The 23,944-nt window shown below is 48.4% G+C and overlaps 3 protein-coding genes across 3 annotated transcripts in view; 2 read left to right on the top strand and 1 right to left on the bottom strand.

Moving 5' to 3' along the window:
- The window catches only part of LOC134396428 (zinc finger protein 664-like), a 151,611-nt gene that overhangs the window by 88,910 nt on the left and 38,757 nt on the right, over positions 1 to 23,944 (bottom strand). The window lies entirely within an intron of this gene.
- Positions 848 to 1,816, top strand: LOC134395835 (vomeronasal type-2 receptor 26-like). Its single transcript, XM_063121994.1, has one exon. It carries the CDS (start codon positions 848 to 850, stop codon positions 1,814 to 1,816), a length of 969 nt encoding a protein of 322 aa, XP_062978064.1.
- Positions 13,060 to 23,028, top strand: LOC134395834 (zinc finger protein 436-like). The gene is made up of 8 exons (XM_063121992.1): positions 13,060 to 13,075; positions 13,522 to 14,162; positions 14,259 to 14,318; positions 14,446 to 14,572; positions 14,809 to 14,906; positions 15,095 to 15,221; positions 19,709 to 19,801; positions 21,568 to 23,028. Exons 2-8 carry the CDS (start codon positions 13,569 to 13,571, stop codon positions 22,833 to 22,835), a joined length of 2,367 nt encoding a protein of 788 aa, XP_062978062.1. The 5' UTR covers positions 13,060 to 13,075; positions 13,522 to 13,568; the 3' UTR covers positions 22,836 to 23,028.

Here is a 23,944-nt window from a genome sequence, read left to right as displayed (position 1 = left end):
GAGTTGACTGGAGAGCCAAACTCTGCTCCGGGCATCTCTTCCTCTGACTCGCTCAGACTGTCTCCCTCAAAGACATCTCAATTCCATTGCCACAATCTGAGGTGGGGGAGGAGACTGGCACGCCCTCTCCCCAAATGTCTCTCACCTTCTGGAAGAATCTCCAAAATCCCCATCATTATGGGTCGCTGCCCTGTGCTTTACTGAGGACCCAGAAGGTGGTCGCCACGAATCCTCCTGGATCCACTCACCTGCCCAGCCCCTAATCTTAGAACACTATGATTGGGGCAGGGGACGAAATTCGGGTGGGGGCTGGGCTCTCTGCAGGCTGAGGGATGTCCTTGGTGTGCCCACGCACCCTGACACCTTTGGCTTCCCGACTGTTGTGATGTATGGATGATCCTGGCTTCTTTTCTCCTGGCACTTCCCCCATGGGGGGAGACCTTCCCCGGCTGAGTCAGAAACTGGAGCAGGTGACGCACAGGGAGCAAACCACGCGCAGGCAGAGCTGGGAGGATTTTCTGGCCAGGACCCTCACCACCCACCTTCCCCACTGTTATCTCCAATCGCAGTTCAGAGATAACGGCAGGGATTCCTCCAGCAGACAGGAGACTGGAGGCCAAGCCCAGCACCATGCAGGAATTCATGAAAGGGCCCGATGGGGAACCTCCTGCTGGCCGAATTTGGCTCAAAGGCCAGAGCTCCCGCACCCCTGGGTAGAGCCGTGTTTAAACACAGGAAGCACCAAACATTGCTTCTTCATATGGGGCAGTGAGGAGGCCCTGCAGGCCTGCCTCTGTCCTGCATGAAGTTCATGTGTGCCGTGAAGCACAACAGAAAAATATGTTCCATGGGGTGCAAAAGAACAGAGATCGTGAAAGATGTAAGGGAGATATTGCTCTGGTTCTTTGCAGATGCAGAGCAGTGCAGCAAGTGTCCGGACAATCAGCACCCAAACAAAGACCGAGATCTATGTATCCCCAAGGATATGAGCTTCCTCTCCTATGGGGAACATTTTGGGATCATCCTGGCTTCCTTTGCCCTGTTCCTGTCCTTAATCACAGGCTTTGTGTTAGGAATCTTCATTCAATTCCATGAAACCCCCATAGTCAAAGCCAACAACCGGGACCTCTCCTTCATCCTCCTCATCTCCCTCCTGCTTTCCTCCTTGTCCTCCTTCCTCTTCATCGGCCGGCCAAGGAAAGCCACCTGCCTCTTCCGACAGACAGCCTTCAGCATCATCTTCTCGGTTGCCGTCTCTTCTCTCTTGGCCAAGACGATCACTGTGGTGTTGGCCTTCTTGGCTACAAAGCCAGGGAACAGGGTGAGGAGGTGGCTGGGGAAGAGTTTGGCCAACTCCATTGTCCTTTCCTGTTCCAGTGTCCAGGTTGTCATCTGCACCATCTGGCTGGGCATCTCTCCCCCATTCCCTGACTCTGACATGCACTCCCAGCCTGGACAGATCATCCTGCAATGTAATGAAGGGTCTGTCGCCATGTTCTATGCTGCCCTTGGCTACATGGGCTTCCTGGCTGCCATCTGCTTCACGGTGGCCTTCCTAGCCAGGAAGCTGCCTGGGTCCTTCAACGAAGCCAAGCTGATCACCTTCAGCATGCTGGTCTTCTGCAGCGTCTGGGTGTCCTTTGTGCCCACCTACCTGAGCACCAAGGGGAAATACATGGTGGCCGTGCAGGTCTTCTCCATCTTGGCCTCCAGTGCTGGGCTCCTGGGCTGCATCTTTCTTCCCAAGTGCTACATCATTATTCTGAGACCTGATCTGAATACAAAAGAACATCTTGTGATGAAAACAATAGAATAAATCGGATCTGTATTATTAATCTATTATTGTTGTTGTTGTTGTTATTGTGCGATATATATTTTCCAGTGTGGTGGTCTGTGCTTGGAGAAAGAGACCATTTCAGTCTCGCTGGTTCTGGCGTCTCTCCAAGAAAGAAAAGTCCCAATTCAAGCGAATTGCCCAGAGTGGTGCTGAACTCTGTGCTTTTCTCACTCCTCTGCTTTTTAATGTACTTCCTGCAGAAGACCCCTTTTGACACTGGCCCAGAGGGGGACGTCTCTCTCTTTGAACCCTTCGTCTCCTATGGGAGGCCTTTCCACGATGTTTAGCCCCTACCCCACTACCCCTCTTCTATGGGGTGTGCTGTTGGGTTATTGTGCCAGAACTTTTCTCTCTCTGGAACTCTGTTTGTGCTCAGAAACAAACACACATCACGCAGGTCTTACACAGCAGAGCTGGTTTATTTCCTTCAGGCTTCTGTGCAGTTCAATTCAGATCAGTTCAGATCAGCACACTGAGGCATACACAGAGAGCAGTGATCAGTAAGCAGTGATCAGTAAGCAGTGATCAGTTCCATTTTACACAAGTGAGAAACTATATACAGATCTACACAATTCTTATCTACATTACATACAGCTGTGATGAGGCTAACTTAGAATCTTGGCAAGGTTCCCAGAACAGCCTCTATCTCAAGGTAATTGCCCACAGATACTTTCTCTGTTTAACCCTGAGATAGCCATACACACACAATTTTAATGACTAAGCAAGTATTTCTTTTCATATACTTAACAGTCCTCCTCTTGCGCATGTTGTTTAAATTGTGTTACAATCTGAGACCCAGCTTTAAAAGCATCTCTTTGTGTTTTACCATTGATACTGGTTTTGTGAATAAATCAGCCAACATCATTTCAGATGGACAATATTCAAGCTTAATCCAGCCCTTCTGAATTATATCTTTCACATGAGAATAACGAACATCCACATGTTTAGTTCTTGGTTTACACTTTTCAGATGTAGCCATACTAATACATGCCTGATTATCCTCAAATATGGTTACTGGTGTCTCAATTTCCAACCTTAGATCAGCAAATAATTGTTTATACCACTCAATCTCATTACAAGCCAGAGATAAACTGATATATTCTGCTTCTGCACTAGAGGTTGCTACACAATTTTGTTTTCTTGTATACCAATCAATCAAAGATTGATTGTAAAAGAATGCTGCTCCACTGGTAGACTTTCTATCAATTGCGTTAGCCCAGTCAGCATCTGCATAAACACAGAAATTTCCATCTTTGTGTGTAGATATTTCCAATTTGTGATTGATTGTACCTTTTAGATATCTCAATACACGTTTTACAGCTGTCCAATCAGTTACAGAAGGTTTTGTCATTTTTCTGCTTAAAAGATTTACAGCAAATGTAATATCTGGTCTACTTAGGTTTGCTAGATAAAGTAAACTTCCAATCACACTCTGATATTTCTGTATGTCTTCCATTTCAGTACTGTCTGTCTGATTTTGAAAATCAGTGACCATAGGAGTGGCAACAATTTTACAATTCTCCATGCTGTGTTCTTCCAGCAATTTTTTAATTTTGCCACTTTGTTCAATCAGAAATGACCCTGTGTTAGAATCTTTTGAAATTTGCATTCCCAAATAACTTTTCACTGAACCAAGGTCTTTTAACTCAAAATGTCTTTGCAGCTGGTTTACAAATGTGTTTTTCTGTTCTTCTTCATTAAAAACCAGTAACAAATCATCTACATAAATCAGCAAATACACTACATTTGAACCATCCTGTTTTGTGTACAAACAATGATCAGCTTTGCTTTGTTTAAAACCCATTTTGATCAATACATTGTCCAGTTTCTTATTCCAACACCTTGCTGCTTGCCTCAAACCATATATGGATTTTTTCAATTTACAAACTAACCCTGGATTTTTAACAAAACCTTTTGGTTGAGTCATGTAAATTTCCTCAGTTAAATCTCCATATAAGAAAGCTGTTTTGATGTCAAAATGAAATACATTCAATTGTTTTTCTGCTGCAATTTTTAACAAAAGTTTTACACTTGAGTATTTTGTTGTAGGTGCATAAACTTCTTCAAAATCTATTAGATATTTTTGAGCAAATCCTCTTGCTACCAATCTTGCTCTGTAACGTTCCACCTGTCCTTTCTCATTTTGTTTTACTTTGAATACCCATTTACAGGTAATGGCTTTACGACCTTCAGGTAAAGGTACTAGCTCCCACGTTTCATTTTTTTCCATTGCTCTGATTTCCTCTGACATTGCTTCATGCCAGCCCTGAGCTTCTGTAGGTTCCATTTCCTGAATTTCCTCAAATGAAGTAGGTTCATAGGCTATTAGTAAAGCTCTATGAGAAACCTGTTTGCTTTGGTATTCATCTGAGTAACGAATTGGAGCTTTGCGTTCCCTTTCTGGTCGCTTTGGCATAGTTACAGGCACAGTTTCCTCCTCTACAGTTTCTTCCCCCTCCCTCTCTTGCTGAGATTGTTCAGGAATTTCTTCTGTTTCTACAGCTTTCTGTTCTACAGGCAAACTTACATACTGTTTTGTTTCCTGCATTTGTTCATGAAAAACTACATCTCTGCTTACAATTACACTTTTGTGATATGGAGACCACAAACGGTAGCCTTTTGTTTGTGTATCATATCCCAACAGTTTACATTCCAAACCTCTTTGAGCTAGCTTTCCTGGTCTGTTTTCTTTCTGAACATGAGCAAAACATTTACTTCCAAAAACCCTTATATGTGACACTCTAGGTTTTCTTTTGTAAAACATTTCATATGGAGTTTTTTCATGTACAGAGTGGTAAAGCCTGTTTAACAAATAATTTGAGGTGGACAAAGCTTCTGCCCAGAACAGATTAGACAATCCTGACTCTCTCAATAGAGCTCTTAACATGTTCTGCAAGGTTCTGTTTTTCCTTTCTGCAACTCCATTTTGAAATGGTGAATATGGAGCAGTAAGGTCATGTTGTATACCCTCATCACTGAGGAATTTTTTTAATTGGTTGCTAAGAAATTCACCTCCCCGGTCCGTTCTTAGATTAGCTATAGGTTCTTTAAATCTATTTTTACTCCACTTAACAAAGGCTTTAAACTTTCCAAAAGTTTCACTCTTCTGTTTTAACACATACACAAATCCAAATCTACTGTAATCATCAACAATAGACAAGAAAAATCTGTTTCCTCCTTGACTTGTCTCAAAAGGACCTGCAAGATCTGCATGAATTAATTCAAAAATTCTTTTTGTTGTTCTCTCACTATGTTTTGGAATGTTTGACTTATGACACTTGGTTTCACTGCATACATTACATTCTACATAGTTAGAACATGGTTTGATTTTCACCCCTTCACACAATTCTGGAATCTTAGAAATTGTTTTATAGTTAGCGTGACCAAACCTTTTATGAGTTAAATGGATGCACTCTTGGTGTGGTTTGCAATTGGCTATTGTTTTTGTTGTGACTTTGCTGGCTACAACTTCATTTTCTGTACAAGTATTAATCACATACAAAGATTCTTTCATTATTCCCTGCACACACACCTTGTTTCCCTGTTTTATAGTACAATTTTCTTCAGTAAAACAAACCTCATACCCCATTTCTGTTAACTGAAACACACTTAGAAGGTTTGTTTCTAATTCTGGTACATATAAAACACTTTGTAGTTCAACTCCCAGACAATCAAAATATACATTACCCACACCACAAATCTGGATTTTTGTTCCATTTGCAAGGGTAACACACTTTTGCTCTGAAGTAGAAGTTTCCAAGGTTACAAATGAAAGTTTGTCTTTTGCCATACTTATTGAAGCCCCAGAGTCCAAAAACCAAGGATTCATTGTCTCTTTGACTCTTGCTAGAAGACACTTCTTTGTTGATTCAGCTTCATTCATGTTGTTTTCTTCTCTCCACTTTGCTGTCAACAGCTTTTTCTTCTTCTTGTTGCAATCCCGCCTTAAGTGTTCTGTGGAACCACAATTAAAGCATTTCCTTGCCTTTAATGCAGCCACCACGTCAGAAGATTTATGGCTTTGTTGAAATTCAGCCACAGGATGTTTAAAGTTCTGTTGTTTTGAAGCTTGTCTTCTTTCATAGGTTTCCAGTAGTTTTCCAGCTACATACTCGAGGGTTAAATTTTTCTCCTCTTGACTTTCCATCATGGTGACAACCGCGTCGTACGATGAATCAAGACTTGACAAAATCACATAGACTTGGTGTATAGTTGTAAACTCCATCCCTCGTGCCCTGAGTTGATTGAAGATTTCTCTCATGCTTTTCAAATGGTTTGACATAGACTCCCCTGGTTTCAGCTTCATTCCATACAGCTTCCGGGTTAGAATTATTTTACTGCCCGCTGTTTCTCTTTGATATACAGCTTGTAGCGCATTCCAGCACTCTTTTGATGTATTCAAAAACTGAATGAAGGAAATTTGAGAGTCTTCCACAGCTAATGCAATAACTGCCATTGCTTTTGCATCGTCCTTAAACCATTTAGCATTCTGTGGATCTGCTCTATCTGGTGGATCCTCTGTGACTACATACCACAGTTCAGCCTGAATCAGATACATTTGCATTTTGTAAGACCATAATGCATAGTTAGAGTCATTCAGCTTTTCCAACAATTGATGCAAACCAGACATATTAGCTCCTGCCATTCCCTCTGCTTTAGGAATTTGTATCTCACCGTCTTCCTGCTCAGAGTCCTCCTCAGAGTCAGCCGACTGAGATTTTTCCTCACTTTGCAGCACTGGCTTTAGCTTGATGTCTTCCTTCATCAACAGTTTTCTGTTTTAGCAGACTCCTGGTTCTGATTCTGATACTGCACCGTTCCCACCAAGTTCTGGTTCTTCTGCCTGGGTTAGGCTGGCGTAGGCTTCCTGGACTGGACTGGGCCCATAACCTTTGTTGGGTTATTGTGCCAGAACTTTTCTCTCTCTGGAACTCTGTTTGTGCTCAGAAACAAACACACATCACGCAGGTCTTACACAGCAGAGCTGGTTTATTTCCTTCAGGCTTCTGTGCAGTTCAATTCAGATCAGTTCAGATCAGCACACTGAGGCATACACAGAGAGCAGTGATCAGTAAGCAGTGATCAGTAAGCAGTGATCAGTTCCATTTTACACAAGTGAGAAACTATATACAGATCTACACAATTCTTATCTACATTACATACAGCTGTGATGAGGCTAACTTAGAATCTTGGCAAGGTTCCCAGAACAGCCTCTATCTCAAGGTAATTGCCCACAGATACTTTCTCTGTTTAACCCTGAGATAGCCATACACACACAATTTTAATGACTAAGCAAGTATTTCTTTTCATATACTTAACATGTGCAAGCTCAGGTGTGGTCTCGTTTTGGAACTGGGTTTGGCCAAGGCCCCGGCCTCTTGGGGCCACCTGCCAGGGGGCTCAAGCATCAAGGGCTGTGACCAGGGTCTTTGTTCTGTGTGCTCCCCAGTTAGCCTGGGCCGGTCAAAGAGTCCAGATTTGGGCACGTTGGCAGAAACCCCAAAGGAACAAACAGGACAGAAGCAGACCCGGCGCCATGGATGGAAGAGGATGCCTTAGAGCACCTCCTTTTGTGACTGTGTGCATAAGGACTAGCCTGATCACCCCCCTCTTAGAACAGACCCCCCCAAGTCCTTCTCCTTCTCCAAGCTCTCTCAGGCTCACCCCATGTGTTCCCTTCCTTTCCCAAGAGTATGAAGGTGTTCCTCCTCGCCTCTTGGCCTCACACATGCTCCAGTGAAGCCTCAGCCAGCCAGAGAACAAGGTGGGCGTTTCCATCCCACGGATCTCTCCGCCGGGACTGAGGGTTGGGGTTCCCCTGTACCCTTGTGTTGGAATCACAATTGCTCGAACAAGATACTTTCCCCAGATAAAGTAACTTGCTTTAAATTCTTGCATGTATTTAATAAATTCCTCATCGTTTGAAGAGGCGTGTGCGTTTGTGTGTATGCAGGGTGTGTGTGTGTGGATTACTGGGTTATGTGTTCAGAAGAGGGCAACCAGGATGATTAGAGGTCTAGAAACAAAGCCCTATGAAGAGAGACTGAAAGAACTGGGCATGTTTAGCCTGGAGAAGAGAAGATTGAGGGGAGACATGAGAGCACTCTTCAAATACTTAAAAGGTATCACACAGAGGAGGGCCAGGATCTCTTCTCGATCCTCCCAGAGTGCAGGACAGGGAATAACGGGCTCAAGTTAAAGGAAGCCAGATTCCGGCTGGACATCAGGAAAAATGTCCTAACTGTTAGAGCAGTGCGACGGTGGAATCAGTTACCTAGGGAGGTTGTGGGCTCTCCCACACGAGAGGCCTTCAAGAGGCAGCTGGACAACCATCTGTCAGGGATGCTTTAGGGTGGATTCCTGCATTGAGCAGGGGGTTGGACTCGATGGCCTTGTAGGCCCCTTCCAACTCTGCTATTCTATGATTCTATGTTTTGCCAAATACGCAATCCCTGCCCCTTGACCATGATGGCTGGGGCTTATGGGAGTTGTAGTTCAAAACATCTGCAGGACAGCTGGTGGCCCATCTTGTCAGGGAACTTCTGAGAGCAAAAGGCTCTGCTCTGGACTCCCTACCCAGCACCATCCTGGAGGACTCTGGATCAGTCCGTTCCCTGGTTCCCACTGCTGCAAGAACCAGTGGAGGCTCCAGTTTCAGTGGGTCTGTGAATCCATTCTGGGTTTTTGTCAGAAGCAGCCGAAACTCTCAAGGAACTATCCAAGGTGCTGATCCCATTTTTGTTGTTGTTTATTCGTTCAGTCGCTTCCGACTCTTCGTGACTTCATGGACCAGCCCACGCCAGAGCTTTCTGTCGGCTGTTGCCACCCCTAGCTCCCCCAAGGTCAAGTCTGTCACCTCCAGAATATCATCCATCCATCTTGCCCTTGGTCGGCCCCTCTTCCTTTTGCCTTCCACTTTCCCTAGCATCAGCCTCTTCTCCAGGGTATCCTGTCTTCTCATTATGTGGCCGAAGTACTTCAGTTTTGCCTTTAATACCATTCCCTCAAGTGAGCAGTCTGGCTTTATTTCCTGGAGTCTGGACTGGTTTGATCTTCTTGCAGTCCAAGGCACTCTCAGAATTTTCCTCCAACACCACAGTTCAAAAGCATCTATCTTCCTTCGCTCAGCCTTCCTTATGGTCCGGCTCTCGCAGCCATAGGTTACTACGGGGAATACCATTGCTTTAACTCTGCGGACCTTTGTTGTCAGTGTGGTGTCTCTGCTCTTAACTATTTTATCAAGATTTGTCATTGCTCTCCTCCCAAGAAGTAAACGTCTTCTGATTTCCTGGCTGCAGTCAGCGTCTGCAGTCATCTTTGTGCCCAGAAATACAAAGTCTGTCACTGCCTCCACGTTTTCTCCCTCTATTTGCCAGTTATCTATCAAGCTGGTTGCCATAATCTTGGTTTTTTTTGAGGTTTAACTGCAACCCGGCTTTTGCACTTTCTTCTTTCACCTTTGTCATAAGGCTCCTCAGCTCCTCCTCGCTTTCAGCCATCAAAGTGGTGTCATCTGCATATCAGAGATTGTTAATGTTTCTTCCTGCAATTTTAACTCCAGCCTTGGATTCGTCAAGCCCAGCACGTCGCATGATGTGTTCTGCATACAAGTTAAATAGATAAGGTGAGAGTATACAACCCTGCCGTACTCCTTTCCCAATCTTAAACCAGTCCGTTGTTCCGTGGTCTGTTCTTACCGTTGCTACTTGTTTGTTATACAGATTCCTCAGGAGGCAGACCAGATGACTTGGTATCCCCATACCACCAAGAACTTGCCACAGTTTGTTATGATCCACACAGTCAAAGGCTTTAGAGTAGTCAATAAAACAGAAATAGATGTTTTTCTGGAACTCCCTGGCTTTCTCCATTATCCAGCGGATATTGGCAATTTGGTCTCTAGTTCCTCTGCCTTTTCTAAACCCAGCTTGTACATCTGGCAATTCTCGCTCCATGAATTGCTGGAGTCTACCTTGCAGGATCTTGAGCATTACCTTGCTGGCATGTGAAATAAGTGCCACTGTCCGATAGTTGGAACATTCTTTAGTGTTTCCCTTTTTTGGTATGGGGATATAAGTTGATTTTTTCCAGTCTGATGGCCATTCTTGTGTTTTCCAAATTTGCTGGCATATGGCATGCATCACCTTGACAGCATCATCTTGCAAGATTTTAAACAGTTCAGCTGGGATACCGTCGTCTCCTGCTGCCTTGTTATTAGCAATGCTTCTTAAGGCCCATTCAACCTCCCTCTTCAGGATGTCTGGCTCTAACTCACTGACCACACCATCTGAGCTATCCCCGATATTATTATCCTTCCTATACAGATCTTCCGTATATTCTTGCCACCTTTTCTTGATCTCTTCTGTTTCTGTTAGGTCCTTGCCATCTTTGTTTTTGATCATACCCATTTTTGCCTGGAATTTACCACCGATGTTTCTAATTTTCTGGAAGACGTCCTTCCTATTCTATTGTTTTCTTCCACTTCCGCACATTGCTTGTTTAAAAATAATTCCTTATCTCTTCTGGCTAACCTCTGGAATTTTGCATTTAATTGGGCATATCTCCCCCTATCACTGTTGCCTTTTGCTTTCCTTCTTTCTTGGGCTACTTCCAGTGTCTCAGCAGACAGCCATTTTGCCTTCGTGGTTTTCTTTTTCTTTGGGATGTTTTTTGTTGCCACCTCTTGGACAATGTTGTGAACTTCTGTCCATAGTTCTTCCGGGACCCTATCTACTAAATCTAGTCCCTTAAATCTATTCTTCACTTCCACTGCATATTCATTAGGAATATTAGTGAGCTCATATCTAACTGATCTGTGGGTCTTCCCTATTCTCTTTAGTTTGATTCTAAATTGTGCAATAAGAAGTTCGTGATCTGAACTACAGTCAGCTCCAGGTCTTGTTTTTACTGTCTGTATAGATGTCCGCCACCTTTGGCTGCAAAGGATGTAGTCAATCTGATTTCGGTGTCGGCCATCTGGTGAAGTCCATGTATAAAGCCGTCTTTTTGGTTGTTGGAAGAGAGTGTTTGTTATGCACAGTGAGTTGTCCTGGCAGAATTCTATCAGCCTATGTCCCGCTTCATTTTGTTCTCCTAGTCCATGCTTACCTGTAATTCCAGATGTCATTTGACTGCCCACCTTAGCGTTCCAGTCTCCTGTAACGAAAATAACATCTCTTTTTGGTGTATTATCCAGTAGGTGCTGCAGAACCTCATAGAACTGATCTACTTCTGCTTCTTCAGCATCTGTGGTTGGGGCATATATTTGGATCACTGTGATGTTAAATGGCTTACCCTGAATTCGAATTGAGATCATTCTATCGTTTTTTGGATTGTATCCAAGCACTGCTTTAGCCACTTTATTATTAATTATGAAGGCTACTCCATTTCTTCTGTGATCCTCTTGTCCACAGTAGTAGATCTGGTGCTGATCTGATGTGAAGTGGCCCATTCCGGTCCATTTCAGTTCAATGACATCCAATATATCTATATTTAATCTTGACATCTCGCCAATAACCACGTCCAATTTGCCCTGGCTCATAGATCTTACATTCCAGGTTCCTATGGTGTGTTGACCTTTAGAACATCGGATTCGTCGTTCACCACCAGCACCGTCGGCCGCTAGCCGTCCTTTCGGCTTTGAGCTAGCTGCGTCATCACGTCTGGGGCTAGTTGAACTTATCCTCTGTTCCTCCCCAGTAGCATTTTGACCATCTTCCGACCTGGGGGTCTATATCGACATATCTCTGGTTGTACTGATCCATTTAGTTTTCATGGCAAGAGTACTGGGGTGGGTTGCCATGACCTTCCCCAGGGATTGTTTTTAGTCTGACCTCTCTACCATGACCTTCCCGTCTTGGGTGTCCCTTCACGGTTTAGCTCATGGCATCCTTGAGGTGCTCAAGCTCCAGCACCACGACAAGGTAACAATCTCCTTTGCTGGAGGCTGATCCCATTAGGGTTCACCAATATTAATTAATTAATTGATTACATTTATATGCTGCCCCATAGCCGGTACACATCTCCCACCATTTTTTCTCCAAGGAACCCAAGGTGGCGTACATAATCCTCCTCCTCTCCTAGAATTGCGGAGCTCGAAGGGACCACAGGGATCATGTAGTCCAGCCCTCTGCAATGTGCAGGAAAACCAATTAAACCATCCAGGAGAGGCGGCTGTCCAGCCTCTTCTTAAAAACCCACAGCCTCCGTACGGAGACTCTTCCACAGTTGTTCACATCTTACCATCAGGAAGGTGTTTTTTTTTCTTATTTATTCGGAATCTAGGGAACAGTTATACCCATTATTTCAGTTCCTGCTTCCTGTAGCCATGGAAAACAGTCCTCGGCCATCTTCCCTGTGGCATCACTGCTGTCATGTCTCCCCTTGGCCTCCTTTTCTCCAGACTGAACGTCCCAAGTGCCTTCAGACTGAGCGGTGGGCGGTGGTGGGGGGCACACAGGGTCATGTCCGGGGGTCCCTGGGTCCTCTTAGGGCCCCCCCTCTGAACCTGCTCCTCTAAGCTCTCGATGTGCTTCTGCAGATGGGGTACCCAGAAGCCTACACGATGCTCCAGGTGTGGCCCCACCAGTGCTTTTTATACTGTATTTGTTTTAACCGGTTGGTTGTTTTATTATGGTTTTAATTTCTGTGAACCGCCCAGGGAGCTTCGGCTATTGGGCAGTATAAAAATGTAATAAATAAATAAATATAAATAAATAGGTGTTTGATCCATCACAACACCCACCCTGTGAGGTAGGCAGGGCTGAGAGTGAGCGGCTGGCCCAAGGTCACCCAGGGCGCTCCTTCCATGGCCAAGAACCCTCTGATCTCCCGGACCGATGCTCTCACCACTACACCACACTGCTCCTTTGGAGCCCCGGCTGAAACCTGGCAGGGGTCACAGCCCACCAAAACCAGTCCCCACTGGCAAGAGGAGGAGGAGGGTCCCGGGGAGGGAGGGCAGGTCAAGGGGGCGGCAACGCCGGAGCCCCCTCCCCTACCGGCCTCGCCCCCCTCTCCCCCCCCCCCGGGCACGAAACGCAGCCAGGAGGCGCCCTGAGAAACGGGCCCAGGATCGGTTCCCCCGCCGGACAGGGGAGGGTTAAAGCCACAGAGAGGGAGGGAGGGAGCGCCGCTTCCTAGAGAGGCCCCAGGAGGAGCCTAGCTGGAGGACCGACCCCCTTTCCACTTCCGGGATCCCTTCTCCCCCGCGTCTCTTCCAAGGAGCCGCCTCCTCTGCTGGTGGGTGCGGAGGAAGGGGGATTCCGCAGCCCATGTTCCCCAACTTCCCTCCGAAGGGGAGGGGGCTGTGCGGGGGGGGGGCTGTGCGGGGGGGGGCTCTGGGGCTCAGCCCCCCGCCGGAGGGGGCTGCTGCTTGGGGGTGGGGGTGGGGGGTCCAGAGGGTGGGCGAGGGGGACCCCGGGCCTGATCCGGGCTCTGCAGGGATCCTTCCTCCGAGGCTCCTTCCTCCTCCTCCTCTCTGCAGGGCCGGGCAGGAGGAGGCCTCAGCGCCAGGGACCCCTGGGCAGCAGGATGGGTGCAGGCAGGGCTGCCAGGGGAGGAGCCATGGGGGGGAAGGGGGAGGGGGCAGCTCCCCCTCCCTGCCTCCCCCCACCTCCCACCCCCTACCTGAGTCTCCCCTCCCCTCCTCAGCCAGGTGACAAATCAAGGGCTTGTGACCTTTGCAGGATGCGACCCCCTCCCTGTCTCAAGGACGGAGCTGGGACCCCCTGAGATGGAGCCCAGAGTGAAGACGGAAGAGCCGGACTCAGCCTCGAAAGCCCCCTGCAACACCCAGGACCAGGAGCTCCGGGGAAGGACCATGCTGGAGAGCTCCAGGGGCAGCAGCGCCCAGTGGGAGGAGGAGGAGCAGCGCCGGCGGCGTTTCCGGGCCTTTGGCTACCAGGAGGCCGAGGGCCCCCGCCAGGCTTGCAGCCGCCTCCACCGCCTTTGCCGCCAGTGGCTGGAGCCGGAATGGCGGCCCAAGAAGCAGGTCTTGGACCTGGTGGTGCTGGAGCAGTTCCTGGCCGTCCTGCCCCCGGAGATGGAGAGCTGGGTGCGGGAGTGCGGGCCGGAGAGCAGCGCCCAGGCCGTGGCCCTGGCGGAAGGCTTCCTCCTGAGCCAGGCGGAGGAGCGGCGGCAGGTGAGGGAGAGATTCCCTCTGGGAGCTCCGCGGGGCAGAGACCTTAAAGATCCCCCCCTCATACACACAGTATCTCCAAGGAAGGGGTGTCCCATTCCCTGTCCCCCATCACTGAACGACCCAGCGGATAGTGGTTCTGAATGTGTGGATCTGGCCCCTCTTGGAGGCGTCACAAGACACTTGAAGGTGGGGCTGGGAGGTTCCATGAAAGGAGGGGATCTTGCCACTGGGCTTTAAGAGGGGGGTCTGAGGTTCCCTGTTCCTGTCCTCTTCTCATGCCAGGGTGGATTTACTGGCCCCAATCCTGGGATCCTTCTGAGCCCTTCTGTCAAAGACCCGGCTGTGAGGGAGTTTCAGGGTTTGGGAGGCAGAAGAGGTGTAGAAGGAGACGTGAATGCACAGAGGCTGAGAAATTAACAGTAATGCAACAATATTCCTTCCTTCCCTGGGCTCCTCCTTCCTCTTCCAGGCACAGGGGATGTCAGCCCAAGGGGCCGCGGAGGTTGTTGACCCCGTGAAGGCTCCACCGGGCACCAGACAGAGGCTGCTGTTCAGGGGGACCCTGCAGGAGGGGGACGGAGCTGTCTCCTCTCTGGGTAAGGATCAGTGGGGCGTATTTCGGCCTGGCCTGTTACCTATCCCTGACCTCCATGGGCTGCTTTTAAGCTCCCCTTCGGTGTGCCTGGGGGTGAGAAAGATCAAGTGTCTCTATAAACTGAATTATGACCAAAAGCCATGTGGAGACAGACTGATTGCACAGTAGAAACTGAAATGCAAAATGGCTATGAATTATAAAGTACCTTCTCACTATCTTTCCTTGACTTCCTCTTAGGGAATGGGATGACACTCAGCATTAGCAAGAGGACACAGGTGGCTCCTTCTCCTCCTCTTTGTGGTGGTCTGGACAGAGCATCTGGGCAGACGGAACAGGTACGGGAGGGCCTGGGTGCCTTGGTCTCCTGCACGTCTCCCTGGGCCTGAGAGAACCGCACAGCACAGCTGGCTGCCAAGAAAGCTTTGGATGTCCCTCAGGGAGCCCTGGGTGCTGAAGGAGGGACCTCCAATCCCTTCGCTCTCTCCTTTGCATCCTCTGCTCAGAGAGCCTCTTCCTCTTCCAGGCTCCGGTGACCATTGAGGAGGTGGCTGTACGTTTCACGGAGGCGGAGGGGGCTCTGCTGGATCCGGGCCAGAAGGCTCTGCACAGGGACGTCATGGAGGAGAATTATGGGACTCTGGTCTCCCTGGGTAAGGCTCCCCCAGTCCCTCGGCTGACATATCCTGGGATCCTAGAGTTGGGACTGAGCTTGGAGGCCATCTAGCTGAACCTCCCACTCATTTCAGCCTCTGGTCTGTAGGGTGCTGTTCCTTGCACAGCTGCCCAGGTTGCCTGAAATTTCCCCCGTTTCTCCTTCTGGGATTAGTTTTTCATAGATTCATAGAATAGTAGAGTTGGAAGGGGCCTATAAGGCTATTGAGTCCAACCCCCTGCTCAATGCAGGAATCCACCCTAAAGCATCCCTGACAGATGGCTGTCCAGCTTCCTCTCAAAGGCCTCTAGTGTGGGAGAGCCCACAACCTCCCTAGGTCATTGGTTCCATTGTTGTACTGCTCTGACAGGAAGTTTTTCCTGATGTCCAGCTGGAATCTGGCTTCCTGTAACTTCAGCCCGTTATTCCGTGTCCTGCACTCTGGGAGGATCAAGAAAAGATCCTGGCTCTCCTCTGTGTGACAACCTTTTGACGTTGTTTTGATTGTGCCTTCAGCACTTCAGTCTTCAAGGTCTCCCTTCCCTCTTGAGCGCTTTTCTCCCCCAGGATTTCTAGCCACGGGATCCCACCCAAGCTTTCTCTGAGCTTCCCTGAAGTCCAACTATGTTCAGAGTTTGTAGCCTTCTCTGTCCCTCGAATTCCAAGACGACACGGGTCCCCCTTCCCCTGAGGCTCCGGCTACGTCCATCTCCCCTGTCTTCCAAAGTCCAGGGCAGAAGATCCCCCTTGTCCATTTTCCCACTATCTGAGTAAATACATTTATTTTATTATTTATTGTATGTGTAACATTGATACACTGCTGAATATAACAGAATCTCTCAGCGGTTCACAGTATTAAAAAACAATACTAAAAACGCAATATTAAAACACATCACGACTCTTCTGCCATCTCACTGGCCAAACAGCAGTACTACTCAACGCTGATCCAGTCAAATGCTAGGCATCCTCAGCGGCTCTTTGCGTCCTTCAGTTCTCTTCTGAAGCCTAATCCACCATCTCTCCCCGCCTCTCTGTCTGCTAATAACTTTGCCTCTTTTTTCAATGCTAAAATCCAAACTATCCGCTCTGATCTGGCCAGCTCTGCTCCTCTTCCAGTTCCTGTTCCTCATCTGTCAGCTCCTCCTGCAAATTTCTCTGCGTTTCCTTCGGTCTCTGCGGATGAACTGTCTACAATACTGCGCTCTTCGAAGCCTTCCACTTGTTCTCGTGATCCGATTCCTTCTCGCGTCTTTATTAATCTTATTCCCGCTATCCTCCCTTCCTTGCTTCATACTATTAATCTTTCTCTGTCCTCTGGTTCATTTCCTTCTGCTTTTAAACATGCTACAGTCTCTCCCATTCTCAAGAAACCTACTCTTGATAGGCTATCTCTGTCTAACTACCAACCTGTCTCTTTGTTGCCGTTAGTTTCAAAGATCCTGGAGCGGGTGGTCTACTCTCGCTGTCTTGACTTTCTTTCTAGTAACTCTGCTTTGGATCCACTTCAATCTGGATTCCGTCCTCTGCATTCCACCGAAACAGCCCTTACTAAGATCACCAATGATCTCCTTACTGCCAAGTCTAAAGGCCTTTATTCCGTTCTTATTCTCCTTGATCTAACTGCAGCCTTTGACACGGTTGATCATGATCTTCTCTTAGATTCCCTTCATGACCTTGGACTTTGTGGCTCTGTCTATAACTGGTTCGCCTCCTATCTAGCGGGTCGCTCTTTCAGCGTGTTGACTAATGGCGGCTCGTCTTCCTCCTTTCCCCTTTCAGTAGGGGTTCCGCAAGGCTCGGTGCTTGGTCCGCTGTTGTTTTCCTTATACATGTTGCCCTTGGGTAATCTTATTCAATCTCATGGCCTCCAATATCATCTGTATGCCGATGATACACAACTATATCTGTCATCTCCGGAACTTTCTCCTGATGTTCACGATCGTATCTCAGCATGTCTTTCAGATATCTCAGCTTGGCTGCTTCATCGTCGCTTGAAACTCAATATGGCAAAGACTGAATTGCTTGTTTTTCCTCCTAAACCTTCTCCTCATCTCTCATTCTCTCTTACTGTCAATGATGTTACGCTTACTCCGGTCAAGGAAGCTCGTAGTCTTGGCTTTATATTTGACTCCTCGCTCTCCTTTATTCCTCATATTGAGGCAGTAGCTAAATCCTGTTTTTTCCTGTATAATATTGCCAGGATTCGATCATTTCTGTCTGTCTCTTCTGCCAAGACGCTTGTTCATGCACTGGTTATTTCTCAGTTGGACTACTGCAACCTTCTTCTCTCTGGCCTTCCTTCTTCTCACATCAGTCCGTTGGTTTCTGTCCACCACTCTGCCGCAAAGATCATCTTCTTGGCTCGCCGCTCTGACCATGTCACTCCACTTCTGAAATCTCTTCATTGGCTTCCAATTCACTTCAGAATCCAATATAAACTTCTCCTGTTAATCTTCAAAGCTTTTCACGGTCTAGCTCCTTCCTATCTCTCCTCTCTCATCTCACACTATTCCCCGCTCGTGCTCTTCGTTCCTCTGATGCCATGTTTCTCACCTGCCCAAGGGTCTCTACTTCGCTTGCTCGGCTTCGTCCATTTTCTTCTGCTGCCCCTTACGCCTGGAACGCTCTTCCAGAACATCTGAGATCCACAAGTTCAATCGCAGCTTTTAAAGCTCAGCTAAAAACTTTTCTTTTTCCTAAAGCTTTTAAAACCTGATGTTGTTTGGACTCTATACTGTTAGTTTTACCCTACCCTGTGCCTGTTTACCCTACCCTGTGCCTGTTTGCATTCTCTTCCCCTCCTTATTGTTTTACTATGATTTTATTAGATTGTAAGCCTATGCGGCAGAGTCTTGCTATTTACTGTTTTACTCTGTACAGCACCATGTACATTGATGGTGCTATATAAATAATAATAATAATAATAATAATAATAATAATAATAATAGCAGAGGAGCAGTGAAAGGGAGGGGCGTCTTTTGTTTCCTTCCGGCCCAGGGAGAGCCTGGGTGAACGTGGTGTGTGTCTTCAGAAGGCATTTAAAAGGTGCCACGTTTTCTGCCTCCCACACTCCACCAGGGTTAGGGTTTTCCAAACTGTCAGCACGACAAGACAAAAACCTATTAGACCTTCCGTTCTTTGCCGAGTTAGTCTTCCGGGAGGGATGAGGGCACTTGAAATCCACCAGGATATCTATTGCTGTTTCCGAGAAAGTTTTGTCCTCTGTTCCAGGGAAGCACAATCTCCGTCATCTGCCTGGCTGGGTGGTCTGCCAGAAGCTGACCCCCCCACCCCCCCTCCTCTTGTTCTGCCTCCTCACCCAACTTCATGAAAAGGCTTCCATAGGCAGGAGCCTGTGTTTTCACACCAGCATACTCCTTCCTAACGTCTCACCGTGCTCCCCCTCCCTTACTGGTGGGGGTGTCCCATCTTCAGGTGGTGGGGTCACTTTCCGTGGGAAACTCTGTTGTGACTTCCTCCATCCCTCTCAGAAGGGAGTCTCCTACCACCGTCACACATCTACTCCCCCTCTTGTGGGTGATAACCCCCGCCCCTCCACATGGGCCCGAAGGCCTCCTTCTGCTCCCTCTGGGGTGCGTCCTCCTCCTTGGGGTGAATGTGGCACCCGGCGAGAGGTTGCAATAGGGCAGGGCGTTTCCTAATTCCCCTGGTCCTTCCTTCCCCCTTCCTTCCTTCCTTCCTTCCTTCCTTCCTTCCGCCCTCTTCTTCCTTCCTCTTCCTTACACGGATACCTCGGCATCCCAGGTGACGCTTCCGTGTCCGTGGACTCCCCTGCCTGCCACCTTCCCACCCAGCCGCCCCCCCAGCATGACGCACGTGGGCTCAGTCCCAGGGGACGGAGAGCTTGGCCACGGAGCACGTCCACTCTGGGCATCCTGGGCTCTGTGGAAGGAGTTTGTGTCCCTGCACTTCTGAGGAGGCCACGGTGGCTGTTCAGGGTTCCTGCGTTCCAGCTGGAGGCCACGAGGCGCCGTACGTGAGGCCTTGAAAGTATTGCTAATCCATTCGCAGGGGTCCACCTCTGGAAAGAGCAGGATGTCCGAAGGCAGGGCTGCCCTCTTCCTCTTCTGTAGTCAAGACGCGCCACTGGCACCTTCTCCACAGCGGCCTGTTTACTGCGATTGCAGGGCCAAGTTTATGATCAGCCAATGCGTTCAGTTGGCAGACTGATGCTTCATGGTCTAAGCAGCATCCTAGGACTTTGATTCCTGCATTGAGCAGGGGGTTGGACTAGATGGCCTTAGGGGTGCCTTCCGATTCTAGGATCCTCTGACTGCCCATCCCTTTTACCTTCCTGTGCAGAGGGGTGGCAGGTTCTGTCCATCCTCCCTTTGACCCGGATGGGGCTGGTGAGAACGCCAGGGAGGCGGGGGAGGCTTCCCACCGGGGGCTTTGAGATCCCTGTAAAAACGTTATATTCAGAAGTGTCAGAAGCATTTCCTCTCTTTCTCTCCTCTGCAAAAGGGCTTCCAGTTCCCAGATGGGATCTCATCTCCTGGCAGGAAGAAGAGGATGATCCCTTTGTCCGGGGCCCTGAGGAAGGGGAGAGACCAGCAGGTGGGTGCTCAGCGCTGCTTGGGCCCTTGGTCCGGAGGCCTCCCACAGCATGGGCTCCCAGGGAACAGTGGGAGGGACGTGGTCCTCTGAGAAAGGGGGTCGTTTCGGTCTAAAGCGAGGGGCGGGGGAAATGTCTCTTGACTACAAGCCTTCAAAGTCCGCACTCTCAGTTTTTATTTATTATTACCCTACACAGTTGTTGTCCTCCTCCTCTCTGCTTTATCCACACAACAACCCTGTGAGGTGGGTCAGGATGAGAGTCAGCCACCCTGTGAGCTTCATGGCCAAATCTGAATCTCCCGGGTCCTGGCTCAAGGCCCTCAGCCCAGCTCCGCTTGGCCCTCCTGTTGAGGCGTACGGTCTGCCCTGACTGGGAGTGCGGCTCCAAGGCGGAGGCCTCCCCGGCTTGGCTACATGAGCACCTCCACCTGGAGGAGCCAGGGAGGGGACCTGTAGTCCTGCCCATGCCAGATATCCAGGCTCCTTGGTCAGGGACCCTCTTCCTCAGTCCCAAGGGGCTGTTGCTGGTGTTTGGGCATCGTAAGCAGGTGGGGGGGGGGGGGGCTGTGGGTGTCCCATCCACCCCAGGCCCAGCAGGCTCTCTGCCCAAGCTCAGGATTCCCTCTCCTAGGCTGCATCCACCCCAACGCACAGGGCAGGAGAGGCCCCTCTTCCGGTATGCCCTTCAGGAAGAGCAGGTGGGGGCCTGGAAGAGGCTTTCGCAGGACTTCTGGAGAATGTGGGGGGCACGATGGGAGCTGGGGCTTGCATTGTATCGAAGCTCTGCTTGGGCCCGCGAGTGCAGCCAACGTCCCCACGTCTGGCCCACCCAGCACTAGGAGGGGCCTGTGCCCGAGTGCTTCTGAGGCTTCGAGAGCGCTTGGGTCTGGGTCTGCCCTCTGTCCCTTTTCCTCTGCTGCTTTCATGGCAGCCACCCTTAACGCGGTGGGGGAAATTGTGCCATTTCCACTGGGCTGGGGAAATGGTGTATTTTCTCCCTCTGCTATGATGCTATTGGGAGTGGAGGGAGGAAAAGATGCCGTTGCCCCAGCCTTGGGGAAATGGCATGTTTCTCTCTCCCTATACGCATCCCACCCCACGCAGATGGGGGCCCTAAAGGTCCTCCTAATGCAAGTTTCAGAGACCCTTGAAGGCCCTGATTAGCCCTGTGGGAGGGGAGGCAAAGCAGGGCTGTCCGGGGAAATTGTGCCCTTCCCAGAGGCCCCGGAAAGAGCGCCTTCTGAAGGGCCTCGGGAGTCTCGCGCAGCCGCAAAGGAGGTGAGAGAGGCTGGCGGGCCTCTCAGGAGCACCCTCTGGAGCCCACGGCAGGCGGTCCTGGGTGGGCAAGGGGCACAAGACACTCCCCTTTGCTGTGAGGTAGGGATGTGGCCTCACGATGCCCATGTAATGGCTGGGCCGGCCCTGGTGGTGTCCTTCACACAATTGGGCTGTTAGTTTTTGTAAGTGGCCTGATATGAAAATACATTTCGTTCCACCGCTTGGTCTTTATTATGCATTTTGTTACCTATTTCTCTGAGCCGTTTTATATGGACAATGTCCTCGGAGGCAATCCATAAATATTGGTACACATCAGATAAATTCTCTGGACCCTACTCTGGTTCTCAGTCCCATTCGTCCTCAGAGGCTACTTAATATATTTGGAAGAATCTGCTACTGCAACTAAGTATATTCCTGAGGTGATCCAAATTGCAAACTGCTGCATTTGTTCCCTGAATTGAGGAAACTTTCTCTTTTCATTCTTTCAGTTGACGGCAGGGAGAGCAATAAAAATGGCAAACAACAGAGAAACAAAACTGAAAGTGAACACAAGGGGCAGAATGAATCCAGTCCTTTGGATGAGGCTGGATTCTATGAAATACCAATACAACAAGGATGTCTTGGAGAAATTGAAATAATTCTTCAGAATGAAGCGAAAGCGTGGAAATGCTCTGAGTGTGGAAAGAGCTTCAGTCGGACCTCCATCCTTAAACAACATCAAAGAATTCACACAGGGGAGAAGGCCTTTATATGCTCAGAGTGTGGAAAGAGCTTTAGTCGAACCTTCCTCCTTAAACAACATCAAAGGATTCACACAGGAGAGGAGCCCTATAAATGCCCAGAGTGTGGAAAGAGCTTCAGTTGGAGTGCCAGCCTTAAAAAACATCAAAGAAGTCACACTGGAGAGAAACCCTATAAATGTTCAGAGTGTGGAAAGAACTTCAGTCAGAGGTTTGTACTTAAACAACATCAAGGAATTCACAAAGGGGAGAAGGCCTTTAAGTGCTCTGAGTGTGGAAAGAGCTTCCTTCGGTGCTCCCACCTTAAACAACATCAAGGAATTCACACGGGGGAAAAGCCTTATAAATGCTCAGAGTGTGGAAAGAGCTTCAGTCGGAGCGCCAACCTTCAACGCCATCAAAGAATTCATACAGGGGAGAAACCCTATGAATGTTCAGAGTGTGGAAAGAGTTTCAGTCAGAGATGTGATCTTAATTCACATCTAAGAATTCACACAGGAGAAAAGCCCTATAAATGCTCAGACTGTGGAAAGAGCTTCAGTCATCGCCAAAAACTTAAATGTCATCAAAGGATTCACACAGGGAAGAAGCCCTATCAATGCTCGGAGTGTGGAAAGAACTTCAGTCATAGGTTTGTCCTTAAACAACATCAAAGAATTCACTCAGGTGAGAAACCCTATCAATGCTCAGAATGTGGTAAACGTTTCTGTCGGACGACCTACCTTAAACAACATCAAAGAATTCACACAAGGGAGAAGCCCTATCAATGTTCAGAGTGTGGAAAGAACTTCAGTCAGAAGTTTGTCCTTAATCAACATCAAAGAATTCACTCAGGGGAGAAGCCCCATAAATGCTTAGAATGTGGGAAGGCCTTCAGTGAGAGGTCCAACCTTAAAAAACATCAAAGAATTCATACGGGGGAGAAGCCCTATAAATGTTTAGAATGCGGAAAGTGTTTCAGTGTAAGCTCGACCCTTAAAAAACACAAAGAAATTCACATGAGGAAGAAGCCCTAGAAACGCTCAGTGTGGAAAAGGCCTTCTTCAGTACAAACACGTGGAATTGCGTGAAAGAACACCCAGAAGGAGGAATCTTGTAAACGCCTGCAACTTTTGGAATGTGGGAAGCTCTTCAAATGGAGCACAGCTCTTCAGTTCAAAAGTTTCCATCCCAGGAGATACCATGTAGCGTTCAATTGTCCAATGAAATCTTAATAACAAATAGATAATACACAGAAAGGGCCAAGTGGATCCATGCTCAAAACGTGGCAGGCCTGGCCAAGTCTGCACATCCCTCCTTATGATTAGCCTAATTAGAAGTGGGGGGAAATGGCAGTGACAAAAGATGCAGTTCTCAGTCTTATTGCTCAGTTGGCAGTAAATAAATCCCTGGGCACAGACGGTATTCATCATAGATTTCTTAAACAAATGAAGTATGAAATTGCTGATTTTCTAACCGAACTATGCAACATGTCCCTAAGTTCAGCCCATAGTCCTCTTGTGTCCGGGCTTTTCGTTCATGCTGGCCCTAAGCACACCATGGATTCCTCAAAGTCACGCTGTGATACCTTTGCAAGCCACTTCCAAGATAAGATCTCTTGCCTCCACCTGCGTTTCGACTCCACTGTTCCAGCAGGTGAAGCAGGAGAGACATCCGGAGGCAAGCCTTGTCCAATGCTGTCGGATGCATTTCAGTTGTTGCAGCTCGAGGACGTTGACAAGGTGCTTAGACAGGTTGGAGCATCCATATTTTGAGGGTCTACGAAAGGGGACATATTATCTCCCTGTGCTCCCTTATGGAGCCTTGTTCTGAGAATGGCGCACAGCCTAGAGGTGTCCCTAAGTAAGGCACCTGTGATGTTGCGTTTTGTTATTACACTTGTATCCCAAGGCAGCTTACAAGGTCCTCGTCGGCTCCAGAGGAAGAAAATAAGTATTATAGGTTGTTGTTGTTGTGCGACCCTGTTGGTTCTCCTGGACCTCTCAGCGGCCTTCGATACCATCGACCATGGTATCCTTCTGGATAGGTTGTCTGAGCTGGGAGTTGGAGGTACTGCGTTGCAGTGGTTCCGCTCCTACTTGGATGGCCGATTCCAGAAGGTGGTGCTGGGGGATTATTGCTCTGT

The sequence above is a fragment of the Elgaria multicarinata genome, chromosome 3 (assembly GCF_023053635.1).
Source record: "Elgaria multicarinata webbii isolate HBS135686 ecotype San Diego chromosome 3, rElgMul1.1.pri, whole genome shotgun sequence".
Classification (NCBI taxonomy): Eukaryota; Metazoa; Chordata; class Lepidosauria; order Squamata; family Anguidae; genus Elgaria; species Elgaria multicarinata.
This window is presented reverse-complemented; position numbering and strand designations above follow the sequence as displayed.